The sequence below is a fragment of the Scomber scombrus genome, chromosome 22 (genome assembly GCF_963691925.1).
Source record: "Scomber scombrus chromosome 22, fScoSco1.1, whole genome shotgun sequence".
NCBI lineage: Eukaryota > Metazoa > Chordata > Actinopteri > Scombriformes > Scombridae > Scomber > Scomber scombrus.
The window spans coordinates 20,899,444-20,914,443 of record NC_084991.1 but is presented as its reverse complement, the minus strand read 5'-3'; the positions used below and the strand labels follow the sequence as shown (position 1 = coordinate 20,914,443).

Here is a 15,000-nt window from a genome sequence, read left to right as displayed (position 1 = left end):
GTGAGGACGAGGGCGACGCCAAAATCTCCTATAAACACACACACACACACACACACACACACACACACACACACACACACACACACACACACACACACACACACACACACACACACACACACACACACACACACACACACACACACACACTTACTGAACCTTTTAGCCTGCTTTTATCTTTATGAACTTACTTCATCTGTGGAGAAAGCGGTGAGGAAAGAGGGAGGAGGAGAAAGGAAGAGAGAAGGAGGGGAGGAGAGTGGAAAGGAAAGGAGGAGGAGGGGGAGTGTAGGAGGAGAGAATAGGGGAGGAGAGGGAGTGGAGGAAAAGAGGAAGGGGTGGGGGAGAGGTGAGGAGGGGGAGTAGGAGAAAAAGGGAGGAACGGAGGAGGAGAGGGAAAAGGAGGAAGAACAGGGGAGGAAAGTGGAGGGGAAAGAGGAGAATAGGTGAGGAGGAAGAGGGGAGGAAAGGGGTGGGGGAGGGGGAGGAGAAAGGAAGAGAATAGGGGAGGAGAGGGAGTGGATGAGAGGAAGAGGTGAGGAGGAGGAGAGGGTAAAGGAGGGGAGGAGAGGGTAAAGGAGGGGAGGAAAGTTGGGGGGGGAGTGAGAGGAGGAGAAAATAGGGGAGGAGGAGAGGTGAGGAGAGAATAGGGGAGGAGGAGAGGTGAGGAGAGAATAGGGGAGGAGGAGAGGTGAGGAGAGAATAGGGGAGGAGAGGGAGTGGAGGGGAGAATAGAGGAGGAGAGGAGCTTTATCTTTAACTTCTTTAATCTAAATACTGAATGATAAAAGTCCCATCGAGGTTTATTTAATTTATTTTCATTATAAATTAATCTGCAGTCAGAAAATAACAAAATAACCTTTTTATAAGAGTCGAGTGTGAATCAGTAAGTCTCCAGTTCACATCTCTCAAATGAAAATAATATAATAGAAACAAATATTTTCTAGTTTCTTTAGTTTCTGACAGTAAACTGAACATATTTGCTGACATTTATCGACCAAATAACTAATAATTAAAAAATGAATCAATGATGAAAAGATCTTTAGTTGAATCACTAATGTACTTTTTCCCCCTCTCCTCTTCCTCCTCCTCCTCCTCTTCATCATCAGATCTTCGGGATGATCTTCAGCATGATGCTCTGCTGTGCCATCAAGAAATCCAGAGACTACGTTTAAAAAAACAACAACAACAAAAAACCCCACAAAACTCCTCCTATCTTTAACTTATGTGTCAACACTTTTACAACCTCTGCTTTAGAGTTTATTTACCTTTTTTGTTTTTTAAATAATCACATCAGCGACTCATCAGCTGACTGCTTGGATCCGTACACGATGACCACGTTGACCTGTGAGTGTACGGAGGCCGTGTAATGACTTCTTTAGATTTAAATTGGTTAATTAAAATTTAAAATAAAAAGAGAGAGAGGGTCAAGATAATTAATTTACATCCTACTTTTCATCTACAGAGAGAAATGAATTAATAGACTCTGCTGCCCTCTGGAGGTAAATCACTCCTATTAACTCTGTTCTCCCCCTTTTTTTATTTAAGTGCTGCACTTCTGAATAATATCAACTTTAAGTTGAAGTTAATGTAAAACATATTAAAGGTTTACCTGTGGTGAGTTGTAACTAATAGTTGTTGTTTTTTGCAGCTAACTTAATTTTACTGTGCAACTTTTTTGTTGTTGTTTTGTTTTTAATTTTAGTTTCTTTTTTCTGAAGTTACATTTTAGGATTTTTTTATTTTTTTTATTTTTAATAAAAGCCGAACTGTGGAGTTTTATGCAAATATTTTGATGAATGCAGTTCAAATATATATCTTTAAAAAAAAACAAAGAAGCCAAATAAATGAACTAATAAACATTGATTTGTGTTAAAGAATTGAGATTTTCTGGACAGTTTTTATTTTATTTTATTGAATTATTAAAGTTGAAAGTTGGCTTATTGAGCAGGAAAAGGTAAGTTTTTAATTTATTTATGATTTTTACATTTTTTATCTTTACATATGATCTCGACTTGTAACTCGGATATCAATCATCCACACAAAATGTACTTATAAACTATAGATTGTTTTATTTTAACCATGCATGCCTCTATAGACAGCAGTGTAGGTCTGTATATCTAAACCAGGGGTGTCCAAACTACGGCCCGCGGGCCAACTGCGGCCCGCAGTCCATTTTTAATTGGCCCGCAGGAAATTTTATAATTAGAATAGAATATGGCCCGCACTGCTTTGCATCTCAACCACCAAGTTTACTCCTGACCTTCCAGCCATCCTTGAGTCCAAAACGCAGCATCAATGCTCCCACTGAGTGCAATGCCGTTCCCGTTTTAGGTGAGTTAAAAATATATTACACAGTATCCGTGTGTTATTAAGCATAATAACTTAAATAACAAGCTTGAAATGTACCCAGGGTTTCCCACAGCACTTTACAGTTAAGGCGGCCGCCTTAGCAACACACGCCTGCCGCCTTAACTAACGTCTTAAACAAATAAAAAATAAAAAACAAAAATAAATATATATATATGATCAGGGCCTGAATTTCAGCGCGGGATTGCAGGTATTGTGCACAATTTAATTGATTCCAGCAAATCCAACACTTATATTTCCGCACACATTTACAGCGATGTATATTAATGTTCAACCAACGTCTGCAGCGGTGTTTACTGCAGGACGACTGGCCGGAACCGCTATGTCCGACTGTCTGACTTCGACCCTGAACACACCTGTAGCTCTCGCTGTACCTCCCGCTAGCATAACACAGACAAGCTAACAGTGATATTAAGTTTAAGGAAACAAACACAGACCGCTGGTTAAAACATAAATCTACATCATCTGAGGCAGAACCTGCTCAGAAAAACTAATGCAAACAGCGCCATGTGATGTCATCATTAACAACGTTAATCCTCAGACAGGTAACTGTGACGTTACTATAGCAACACGTTTCAGGCTTTCTCATTCAGCAGTCCTGAAGAGAGAGAGTGAGGCAGATTCAACAAAAACGTGATGCTACTGAAGCTGAATATCACTACTTAACTGTATAATACTATATAACTTGTAATTACTATAAAATATAGTTCAGAGAATAAGTTAACTATATAAGATAGACTCACTGGCCTAACCTGTGCAATCTAGTTTAATCCAATACAGCAGCTCTGCTATAAATTCTACATTTATGAAGCTTATACTACATTTTTTAACAAGAAGGTGAAAATTCTGCTTTATGTTCATTATTGAGTGATTGTGGTGTATTAGGATGCATTATATTGAATGGTGTTCTTAATATTTTGTCCATTCCATCAACATACATGAGGAGGGCAAAATATTAGGAACACCTTTCAATATAATGCACCCAAGTACACCACCACCTCTTAGTACGACCTCAGTAATAAACTAAGTGGAATTATCACATTTTTGACAATGTCAACAAAAACCTCCGTCTCACTGCTCCCCACCACCTTGACTAACACATTTTCTGTGGGAAACCCTGGTACCCATCCCATTTTCCCCTTTATTGTTCTTTCTCTGTACTGTGAATGGGATCACCATCCTGACTAAGAAGAAATCTGAGGCTGCTGTTCTGAGAATTAGCTACCAACCCTTTTTCTGAATAAATCAATAAAAATCCATTTATGGAAAGCTGTGATGATGGCTGATTTTTTTTTCTGTAAATATATTCAACAATATAGCAAATTTGACCAACTTTTAAAGGATTTTTCTTACTTTAATACAATAGATGTGAGGCTATATACCTCACCTCTAGTAAGTGGCCCAGCCCCTCGTATATTTTGCCGTATATGGCCCTCAGTGAAAAAAGTTTGGACACCCCTGATCTAAACTATCAGATAAAATTTAGTAGAAATATTCGTCTCTAGAGGATGAGTTCTGAAAATGTTGGTTTTCTGATTTTATTTTATGTTTGGTTTTAAGTGAAGCGTCTCAGATTGGTTTCAGACGTTCATGTTTCACTTCAGGATAAATTGGAAGAACTTTTAATTTAGTGCCAACATTAAGTCACTTTTTTATTTTAACATATCAAATTTTAAACTATCTAATTAGAAAAGGATGCTTGTGTAGATGAATGTTGGACAATTGTCTGGTTGTGCGACAGTAAATCTTTTGAGTTAAGAGTCAAAATAAGACCTGAAATGATCCGGACTATTTCCCTCCTTTTTAAATTGCATCTTTATATCCTTCTACTTATAACAATACTGGACCATATTTGTACTTGATAGATCACTACAAGAAACCTTAATAATGGATTTATTAACATTTATTAGAACAAGTGACATAAAAGAAATTGCTGTTTATTAGGGTTTTTCCACAACCTGGCAACCTGAAACTTATTTAAATGATCTACAAAGCATTTAATTAGTAAATAAACCATGAACACAAATGTATATTAATATTATATAAAGGGAAACTTACCAGACTGTTTGTTTTTAGGCCTTTATATAAAAATAATCAGATGGTTTGAGCATTATATAACCTTTTATAGCAGCACTAACATGTTTTTGGGTGCATTTTCTCTGACTTGTTTTTACTCCTGATAGAAAACTTTGAATATTTCCACACAGAAGGGAACGAGAGGTGACTGGAGCTGGTTTTAAGGGGCTGATATTAAAACTGGGGCTCAAGTTTCTTCACGTCAACCTTTTGTTTTTTGATCTCGAACTGAAACAGAAAGATTTAGACTCTGATAAGACATTAAAACTCTTATATTAGAATTAATAAATGCTTCAAATGAGTAAAATATTCAGGTAAATGTTGGATGTTTTTTGTTTCATGGTTTAAATTCCATTATAGACGAGATGATGTTTCCTTCAGGGGTTTTATAATGAAGACTTGGGACTCAAGAAACCCAAAAAATAAGAGTTTAATTATTTTTCATTTACAAAATACAAGAAGAACATTTAGAAAACGTGTTTCTCTGGAGGGGGATGACAGCAAAAGAGCATCTATAGAAATGTTACAAAAGGTTTCTGAGCTGCTGCAGTTCATCAGGTTTCATATCAAAAGGTTTCTTGGAGCCTAAACTTTTTATCCATCAAGCTCAAAATCAAATTTTTTTGTCACTTTTTAGACTTTTTTTTGCAGAGACATCTTTAAATTACTGCAACTCTTGATCACTTTTAGGCAGAAAAAAGACTGAAAAGTGACAAATTAGTGTGTTTTTAAGTAATTTTTTTGTAGAATCAGAAAATATTTAAATGGAGACTTTTCATGAAGGTTCGATGCCAAAGATCTCAAGTCAAGAAAAATAAAATACACCACCAGTATAAAACACCAGTACCTGATTTTAAAGGATACTTCAACATTTTGGGAAATACACTTATTCGCTAAAAGTAAAAACTCGACATTATTTAGGAGCTTACACACCAGATTGATGCAATTAACTATTATCTACGTGATCATTTCGTTAATAAAATGTAAAAAAATTTAGAAAAGTGCTTGTTATAATATCTTAGAGCACAAGGTGACGTCCTAAAAAAATGTCTTTTTGTTTGATTTAGAGTCTAAAATTGAAATATATTCACTTTAATATCATGCAGTGTGTTTATATATGCTCCTTATTACATTTAAATGACTATAAACACACTGATGAATGATATATAAAGGTTTTAAAGAGAGAAATCGAATAAGTTTACTTCCCAAAGGATGACATTTGGTATAAAAAAAAAAGGAACAGCGTCCATTACATCAACAACAATGATCGTGTGTGTGTAAGTGCGTGTGTGTGTGTGCATCAGTCGTCCAAAGCGAAGTCGAACGGCTGAAATTCGTCTCTCAGCACTCTGGCGCACTCCTCTTCCTCCTCTCGGGTCTGTTTGCACTCTTTCCAGTCCGCTCTGGTCGGGATGTTCAGCAACGCCTCGCTGGCCAGAACCTCCCTACGAAACACACACACACTTTATTATCACTTTCACTATAAGAGGATATTGTTGTGTCAATTTTGAATTTCTCCTTTGGACCTTACCAGAAACGGTCCCCACAAGGTAATGAAAACACGCACACACACATACACACACACAGGTTTGCACACCTATCCTTGTGTGGACATTAATTTGACTCCATACATTTTTATACAGCTTAATCTTAACCTTAACCAGGACCTGAGAAATGATTGGTCCCCATAAGGACTACTGGTCCCAACAAGGTCAGTGTTTACATCGGTCCCCAAAATGTAACAAAAACACACACACACACACACACACACACACACACACACACACACACACACACACACACACACACACACACACACACACACACACACACACACTTCATGCTGCTATTTAAAGGCCGTGTCTGTTAAAATATATATAAATTAAATGATAGGGTTGCAAAGCGGCAGAACATTTCTGATACATTTTTTGGGAAACTTTCCATGGGAAGATGGAAACGTTTTTATTGGAATATTTGCACTAAATCTGCTTGTTTTAACCAATATTATGCTACAAGATGTCTATTTTTCTAACTACATTTAAGTTCCCTGTTATAGGCTAACATGCTGATTAGGTACATTTCCAGTTTATTTCCATTAATTCCCATGGAAAGTTTCCTGAAATTGTGCAACCCTTCTCACTAAGTGGTGTTTAGTTTCGATCCGTTCTCACCTTCCAAACTGCAGAGGAAAATGTTTCTGGATGCGGTAGAAAAGTTTCACCCCCGAGTCCAACTCCACGTAGAAGTACGGTGTCCCAGGAGGAGCAATCTGAACACAAACACACACACACACGGACACTTTAGCTTATGTATTTACTGTATCCTGCCTAACAATATTCACATTTGAGCCAGAAAAAGCTGTAAACTTTTGTATTATGAGGGGGAAAAAACAACCTTCTGGTGATAAATAAGCATTGATTTGTGTTTTTTAGACCAGGTGTATGTTTCTGAGTGTGTTACCTGTTTGAGGTCGGTGTGTTCAGGAATCTCCATCAGCTCCATCTGTTGCTCCTGAGCCTGAACCATGAACGCCTCCTTGATGTCCTCTGTGGCGCAGCGGTCCAGCGGCACCGGGACCACCTGACAGACGAAGGTATCAGTTATCAGTTATCCCAAAATCTGCTATTCACTATCAGCTTCCTTAAATGTGACAATTTGCTGCTTTTCTTTGTTTTATATTTGATTAAAAACTGAATATTTTTTTGGTTTAGGAACATTTTTGGCTTCTCAGTAGCTGCAAGGGGAACTTTTCACCTTCTTTACCTGATGATTAATCCCTTCAAAAAAATGAATAAATAATGTAAATAATCACTAGTTGCATCCCTTTTATGGCATCATACAAATATTGTAGTTTTATTTGTATTTATTTGTACTGTTAAAATCAAAAAGTGTGAAAGTGAAAAGAAAGGCTGCACACTGTAGCTACCAATGCAAATGTTGGTTTAATGGGATTAAACCAGTTATATAGTTCACTTATGTTGCTTTTTGATCCAGATGTGCATCTACCACACAGCTTTTTCATGGGTAAAATCAAAGAAATTACATAAAAAATAAGATTATTGTGTAATATGTGAAGAAAAAAAGTCCAAAAAGTGCTTTATTATTACTTCAATCTTATTTTAAAACATTATTCCCACTGCTAAAGAGACAGTACACTTTATATAAGAATATTTATGAATTGATTACAATGAAAAATAAACAAAACTAAACTGTAAAACAAGGTTTAAGTTTTTTTTTATCTGTCTAAACTGCGACATGGTGCAGCAGTGATGATATAATTACCTGTAGCTGCAGATGTTGGCTCCTGTAATTCCTCTCAAACAGAACGCAGCGCTCTCCTTTGCTCTTGTAGAAGTTCTTCAGGGCCGACTTGTACTTCTCCATCTCCTCCACCACCTCCGAGCTCAGCTCCACCACCGACTGGTAGTGACCGATAGGGAGGATCAGCACGTGGCGAGACGTCAGACCGCCTTTAGCCAGAGCCAAGTAACACTGCAGAGGATAATATTCTGGTTAGTGGGTTTATAATTATAGCTTCAACTATGACTGTGTTCATTTTATATACAATGTTTACAACTTTAACATCTTCAATCTTCTATTTTATATCACACGTGTATTTTTAGTTTCACTTTATCTATTTTGATTTTGTTTTTATCATCAAGCAGCTTTATTTTCTTTCTCTTATCTTACATGGCTGCTGAAGTAAATTATTCTTCTTGTGTATTTAACATATTAATCCCTCGCTATCTCACTGTGTGTTTAATAATTGGACTCACGTGTGATCCGATGCTGATGACGAGGTGTTTCTCCACCTGAGGACTGGCCAGACAGAACCAGCAGGGACCAGGAGGCTGAGCTGAACACAAGAACAACACAAACTCTTAACATACTTTTCATTCTTTAGTTATACTTTTACATGTTTCAACCCTTTAAAAAAAACACTAGCAGGCCTTTAAGGGGTTGTTCTGTGTTGTGTTTTAGATCTTTAACTTCAATCTCAAGCAAACAAACAAACAAACAGGAGTTTGTCATGTTTTTCAGGACTGGTTGGACTCACGATGCCTGCGAGCTTGTTTGTTTTGTCCGTCCCCCTCCCAGCGTCTCCACTGATGGTCTCCATCCCTCTTCCTGCCGCGGCCCCGAGGACCTCCGCCGCCTTGCTTCTTGCCCAGGTCAAAGAAGAACTGACTGGCCGGCTCCTGATAGCATGACAGGGAGAGCGTCAGAGAGCGTTTCAAAGTGTCCAAAAAACAGATAATGCAGTGTATACAAAAACACTTTTTTTTACAGGAAAGGAAAAAGAAATATTTGAACCTCCTCTTCGGTGCTGAAGTTCATCTTTGGCGTCTCTGTTTTGTCTTTTCCGGAGCGCCTGTACGGGTTTTCCGTCACGTCCTGCGGCTGCTTCACCAGCTCCGTTGAATCCATCGTCTTCATGGGAATGATGTTGAAGGCGTACAGATACTGCAGCGACACACACACACACACACAGCTCAGGATCTGATCCGTTCATCATTGCAATCAAACTCTCTCTGCGATACAGACGACGCACTCACCTTCTTCTTTGCGGGGTTGTTGACGGTTGCCAAGGCGATGAAGCGGCTGACGTGCTGAGCGTTTTCCTGGAGAATGAGGTGATTCCTGAGAATGGAAACGAAAACACGTGTGTAGTGCTGTTAATTAAGGCTGACGTCCAGCAGACTCTACCGCTCCAGAGTCTCCTCTTCACCACATTACTTGTTCTTTGTTGTTTTGAGTATTTATCTAGTTCAGTTTTCCCTTTGTTTATGTTATTTCTCAGAGCCAGGTCATTAAGTAAAGAAGTATCTAAAGTATGAAAAGTGAAAGAAAAATGTCTTTTGTTTCACACACATTTGTTATAACTGAGGCAGGTGTTTGATCGTACCTGTATGGCAGCCTCTCGTAGTGAGCGCCCTCTAGTGCTGCGAAGTGGTAACGCGGCTTCAGTTTGTCTGCGAGGCTGGCGACGGAACCGCTCCCACAGAACTTTGTGTTCACGTCCTGCAACGGAGCGAACCAGAGTCAGACATGAGCTGCACAAAGTTTTCATTCATGTGATAAAAAGTTATTTTTTTAGTAACTAAAAATCTAAAAAAAATAAGTTGTTTTCGATCTTGCATTCTTCCTACTGCCAACTATATAGATTATTATTACCGGGTTGTTTCCGTAGTTCCAGACTCCTCGAGGCCACTGTGACGTCAGCAGGATGTCGACCCCTCTGAACTTGGTGCTGCTGGTCAGCGGGGCCACGAGGGCCGACAGATCTTTGGATGTGAAGCAGTGAGCCGGCGCCGGCTCCTGCAGCGCCTCCCGACCGCTGACGTAGGCAATCTGTAAGCCCGACACGCCGGTGAACACGCCCCGCCGACCTGTAACACACACACACACACACAGGTTTAATAACAGGAGCTTAAATGTACAAATTAAACCCCTCCTCTGCAGCAGTGTCCTACCCAGGTACGTGATGTTTGCAGCCAGCTCACAGCCATCAGTGCTCTCGAAGTTCTTCACCGTTTCCTGGCCCGCCGCTCCGAGGATGTAAGTGTGGATGGGAGCTGAGAGAGGACAAAATATATCAGCCTGTTTATATCAACGTTTGAAGATATCTACGCTAAGTTTCTCTGACCCTAACCCTGCCAACTGTAATAAAGCTGCAGACACTGAAAACATTTTAAAGATTTTAATTTTAAAACGATGATAATCTTAGTTAATAAAACACCTTGACAACAACAACAACAACAACAACAACAACAACAAGAAAGACACTTCAAACAATTCAGCACCACAATAAAAAGAAATCTAACAATTTAACTTGAAAAAATACCCAAAGTATAAGATAATAAACATACAAAAACACATAAAACATGGCGTCAACATAAAACTGAGCTAAGATTTATCAAATTAAAGTTGCAGTTAAATCTGTTTGTGAGTCAATTAACTTAAATTAAATTAAATCACTAACTGTCTTGATAATTGTTTGGATACTTTTTTCTTTATGAATACTTTTCTTCAGTCTATGAGAATAAACTAAATATTTTTCTATTTTATGACATTTTATGGACCAAACAACTAATCGATTAATCAACAGAATAATTGCTGAGTTAATCTTATTATATGAATCCCGATTTACTTTATTATGTAAATCTCAGGAATTTTCTGCATATTGCAATCAATAAACATACATCTTATCTAGTCTTAATCAATAATGAAATTAATCATGTGTTGCAGTCCTAATAGTGATCTAGCAGTTGTTTGCACCTTTCTTGGCTCCACTTTTGTACTGCTGCCACTCGGCCTCGGCCTCCGGCGTCGTTCCGAAGAACTCTCCGACACACAGCAGCAGCTGCAGGACAAACAACGACAGATGTGATTAAAGATAAAAGAGGAAACTATTGAACTATTTCACACACAAAAAGGGAACAAATAGATATTTCAGATGAAGAGTGTGACGCTGCGGCTTTATGACGGACTCACATCAAACTGTCCGGTCTTCTTCTGGATGGTCTGGACTCGGTTGAACAAAGCGTTCAGTCGGCCTTCCACATCTCCACACGCCAGGCTGGACACACAAACACACACTTTCATATGAATTTACATCAATAATACAACATGAATAATGACGCTGAATACTAATACAATCACTATTCTCATCTAAAAAGCAGAATATTCCTTTGAGGAAACATTCAAGAGTCTAAATAACTGAGTGTATTTCACAGCTTTAATTAAACTTTAATGGTGATTTGCATCTTGGGAAACTTGTACATGTGTTGTGTGTTAAATATTATTATATTATATTCATCAGTGACAGTAAAAACAATTTTAACAGTCAATTTTTTCAGTGTTCACATGTTAAATGTGCAGATTATTATATAACTTAACACGTTTGAGTCCGACATTGTTTATAAATGTGCAGGTTATTAATTTAATCTTAATTTAACACATTTTTAAAGTCCTGTCTTGTTTAGAAATGTGAAGATTATTAAATTAATTCTCAATTCAGCACATGTTATACTCCTGTCTTGTTTGTAAATGTGCATATTATCAATTTAATAGTAATTCAATACATTTTTAACCCCAACTTTGTTTATAAATGTGCAGATTATTAATTTAAACCGGCATTGTGTTTCGGAGCTTTTTTGGACTTAAACTGCTATTAAAACAGCTGTTTCTGAATTATAAACACAGACTGAGACTATTAATAATAACATAATTATATCTACAGTCCAGTTTATTTTCATTTTAATGAATAAATTCGCTTTAAGCTTTAAGATAAAAAAAAGACTAAAAAAATCGTCACAGATTCAACCACAGCGACATTAAAAGCGTTAAATTAAAGTATAAGTAAAGTTCAAACTTACACTCTCACTGGCTGCTCTCCCATTGTTTTTGTTTTGGTTAAATTAAAGCAGAAAACGTGGTAAAAAATGTGTTGTTTGCTTGGAGGTTCAGTGCGTCGTCAATAAAAGGTCCGACAGAAATAACAAGAGGAACCTTTGACGAAGTGTCCGCCTCCTTAAAATCAGGATTAATTCACACATAAAACATCGCAGCTGCAAATAAAACCATATATATAAGGAATTAGTTTATTTTTGCAGCGTTTATTTAACATGATTAAAGTTAATAAAACATGCACTGAAGTCAGGTTGCAACCAGGAGAGGTTTTAGGGCGGACATGGTGGTTGCCAGGTTTGAGTCTTTTCAAGTAAATTTAATTATATTTTGGATTAAACACAAATAATTAAACATTAAAACAATATAATCTTAACTCTTACCATTTTTATACAGAGCTGTAGTTAAATTATTACAGTAAAAGTAGTGCAGTATTATGAGTGATGTAGTTAAAGTATTACTATTTGGTGGAGCTGTTAACAACTCAGACATCTGAAATGTGAGCCCGACTACAAATCTTTATGAAAAGTAAAAGCTGTCAAATAATTGTAGTGGAGTAGAAAGTACAATATTTACCTCTGAAATAGTAGAGTGGAAGTATAATAGTAGACATACTCAAATAAAGTACAATATTTCCTTCTGAAATGTAGTAGAGTGGAAATATAAAGTAGCATTAAGTGATAGTAAGTAACTGTAATTATAGCAACTGAAGTAACTGAAATTCAAACGTCACACTAACTGCCGTTTAACGGATAATCCCGTTACCTGGCAACAGGCCGGGCCTCTCGCGCACGGCCGTTGCTGCATCCTGGCACTTTACCTCCATCCTGGTAACTCACAAGTCCCCGGACCAAAAACAGGAAGTAAGTATCCAAATCATCGGTAAAATTCACTTTCTGTTTGGTAGTCGGGTCGCAGGGGAGGATCAGAGTGGGGAAAAATCACCCTAAAACTGTAGAATAACGCGTCAAATCGGCGTCAAACCCCCACATACAGACGCCATTAAGCTTCTTCACCTTGTCCACTTAACATGGCGCCGGAGATTTGTCGTCTTTCGTTGAGCTGCAGAGCTGGTTGGATGCTAACGGTTAGCACTGACTGAGTATTCATTAAGACTCAAACAGCATGTAATTAAAAAAGGTTATGTTTTGTTTTAGCATCATATAAAGTGACTCTTCCGTCTCTGCGCTGGATCATAATGTTTTTTTTCCAAATAGCTGCATTGCACCTTTACGCCAAACTCCATTAAAAAATATAACAATTTAACACTTATCTCAAAAAGTGAGGAAAATGCATTAATTATTTATTGTTATTTGACTTTATATCAGTAATAAATTATCTACTCTCTCATTCGGGGATGTCAGTGGTGGAAAGAAACTTAAGTAGATTTATTTAAGTGTACTTCACATATGATGCTACTTTATACTTGTACTTTATTTGAGTTTTTCTACTTTTATATTTCTACTTTACTTCATTTAATATTATACTTTTAGAGTATTTCTACTTTTATATTTCTACTTCATTTAATATTATACTTTTAGAGTATTTCTACTTTTATATTTCTACTTTACTACATTTCAGAGGGAAATATTATACTTTCTACTCCACTACATTTATTTGACAGCTTTAGTTACTTTTCAGATGAATATTTGTAGTCGGCTCACATTTCAGATGTCTATGAGTTGTTAACAGCTCCACCAAATACTGATTTTTTTCCCTCTAAACTTCTCACATGGTTTCATTTCAATAAATGTTCAAATGATCCAATATTTCAGCAAAAGATTAGAGAAAAAGTCTGAAAACTGAACTCAATTAATCATCTCACCACCCCTCACATTTACCTGCTGACCCTTTGGAGGGGCCCCACCCCTAGGTTGGGAACCACTGGACTAAACTAGCTAACTGTATATAAAGTAGTGTAAACTAGCTCCACCTCCAGCAGCTACAACAGTAACATGCTGCTCTAACACTGATGCTTCACTATTAATAATCTAATGATGTCATAATAATAATATATCAGTCAGAGGACCAAACCACTACTTTACTGTAATACTGCATACTACATCACTCATAATACTGCAGTACTTTAACTGTAATACTGCATACTACATCACTCATAATACTGCAGTATTTTTACTATAGTTTTAACTGTTTATCATGCAGGTCTTTTATTTGTAATGGAGTATTATTTACATTGCAGTATTGGTACTTTTACTGAAGTAAAGGATCTGGGTTCTTCTTCCACCACTGCAGGATTCATACTGTACCAACAAGCACAACATATTCAAGCTTTTTTAAGCCAAATTTGTGACTTTGTATTGTGCACAATACAGTAGTTTTATGCCAATTTTTATTGAAATGACTTGTTTGTGGATCATTTATAATCTGAATTTACCCCAATTACCCCCAATTTGTTTGTTTTGTTTTCCCAAATAAAGTTTTCATGTTTTTTTACTGTAACTGTACTGAAACTATTTTTTGTGCATCTTTTACAAACTCCCTACAACAACTTTAATACCAGCACATGAGACATCATGACTGTAACATGAGAGAAAAATAAGTATCATTATAGATCAGGACAGTAAACTACAGCAAGTGTTTATTCATTTGCTGTAAATCAGATTATATACAGACAGTGTTGGCTATCCAATAAAGTGAATTATGATATACAGCCTCAGTTTATCAAATCTCATAAACCCACCATCTATCTCTCTTTCTTTTGAAAGATCAGTAAAAAAACAAAACAAATTAAAAACCTCCAATATAGATCAAATATATTATTTTGTATATAATCATTTATTTAAATAGTTAGAGACAAATTCAACAGTTTAATAAACTAATCGTTGTACATCTTCTTTTCGTTACTGTGGCCTTTTTTTTTTTAACCATTTGTAAACAGTTAAAGCAGTTTATTAGAATCATTTGTCACAAGGGAAAAAATCGTAAAATTACTTTAAAGATTTAAAGGGGAAGTTCTGCTTTTCCTCCGTCAGTTTTCATTATATGAGCTTGTGGACACACACACACACACACACACACACACACACACACACACACACACACACACACACACACACACACACACACACACACACACACACACCTGTATTCCCAACAGTTCTTTTTTTATTTCCAGGAGCGTGA

The 15,000-nt window shown here is 37.0% G+C and overlaps 3 protein-coding genes across 4 annotated transcripts in view; 2 read left to right on the top strand and 1 right to left on the bottom strand.

The window, feature by feature from the left end:
* The window catches only part of LOC134004751 (CD9 antigen-like), a 23,512-nt gene extending 21,660 nt beyond the window's left edge, over window positions 1-1,852 (top strand). For both annotated transcript variants that reach the window (XM_062444129.1, XM_062444130.1), the window contains exon 8: window positions 1,110-1,852. In XM_062444129.1, the coding sequence (XP_062300113.1) occupies window positions 1,110-1,175 (66 nt within the window). In that variant the 3' untranslated portion in view covers window positions 1,176-1,852. The remainder of the gene's footprint in view (window positions 1-1,109) is intronic.
* Window positions 1,853-4,954: 3,102 nt separating this feature from the next.
* Window positions 4,955-11,896, bottom strand: cwf19l1 (CWF19 like cell cycle control factor 1). The gene is made up of 14 exons (XM_062444121.1): window positions 11,826-11,896; window positions 10,942-11,026; window positions 10,726-10,810; window positions 9,921-10,022; window positions 9,622-9,836; window positions 9,353-9,468; window positions 9,003-9,087; window positions 8,761-8,910; window positions 8,504-8,645; window positions 8,223-8,302; window positions 7,729-7,938; window positions 6,907-7,026; window positions 6,618-6,715; window positions 4,955-5,891 (listed from the first exon to the last, which is right to left on the bottom strand). Exons 1-14 carry the CDS (start codon window positions 11,846-11,848, stop codon window positions 5,747-5,749), a joined length of 1,656 nt encoding a protein of 551 aa, XP_062300105.1. The 5' UTR covers window positions 11,849-11,896; the 3' UTR covers window positions 4,955-5,746.
* A 767-nt stretch (window positions 11,897-12,663) lies between these two features.
* dmtf1 (cyclin D binding myb-like transcription factor 1) overlaps window positions 12,664-15,000 on the top strand; it is an 8,924-nt gene continuing 6,587 nt past the window's right edge. The window contains exons 1-2 of the mRNA XM_062443835.1: window positions 12,664-12,719; window positions 14,993-15,000. The exon at window positions 14,993-15,000 is cut by the window's right edge and continues 108 nt beyond it. Coding sequence (XP_062299819.1) covers window position 15,000 — 1 coding nt within the window. The 5' untranslated portion in view covers window positions 12,664-12,719; window positions 14,993-14,999. The remainder of the gene's footprint in view (window positions 12,720-14,992) is intronic.

Bases quoted from the DNA above. Each gene is read 5' to 3' on its own strand.
- cwf19l1 (XM_062444121.1), bottom strand. From the start codon at position 11,848: ATGGGAGAGCAGCCAGTGAGAGT. The intron at 10,023-10,725 runs GTGCAAACAACT...GTCCTCTCTCAG, and splicing joins CAAAAGTGGAGCCAAGAAAG to CTCCCATCCACACTTACATC. The intron at 8,303-8,503 runs GTGAGTCCAACC...TCTTGTGTTCAG, and splicing joins CAAACAAGCTCGCAGGCATC to CTCAGCCTCCTGGTCCCTGC.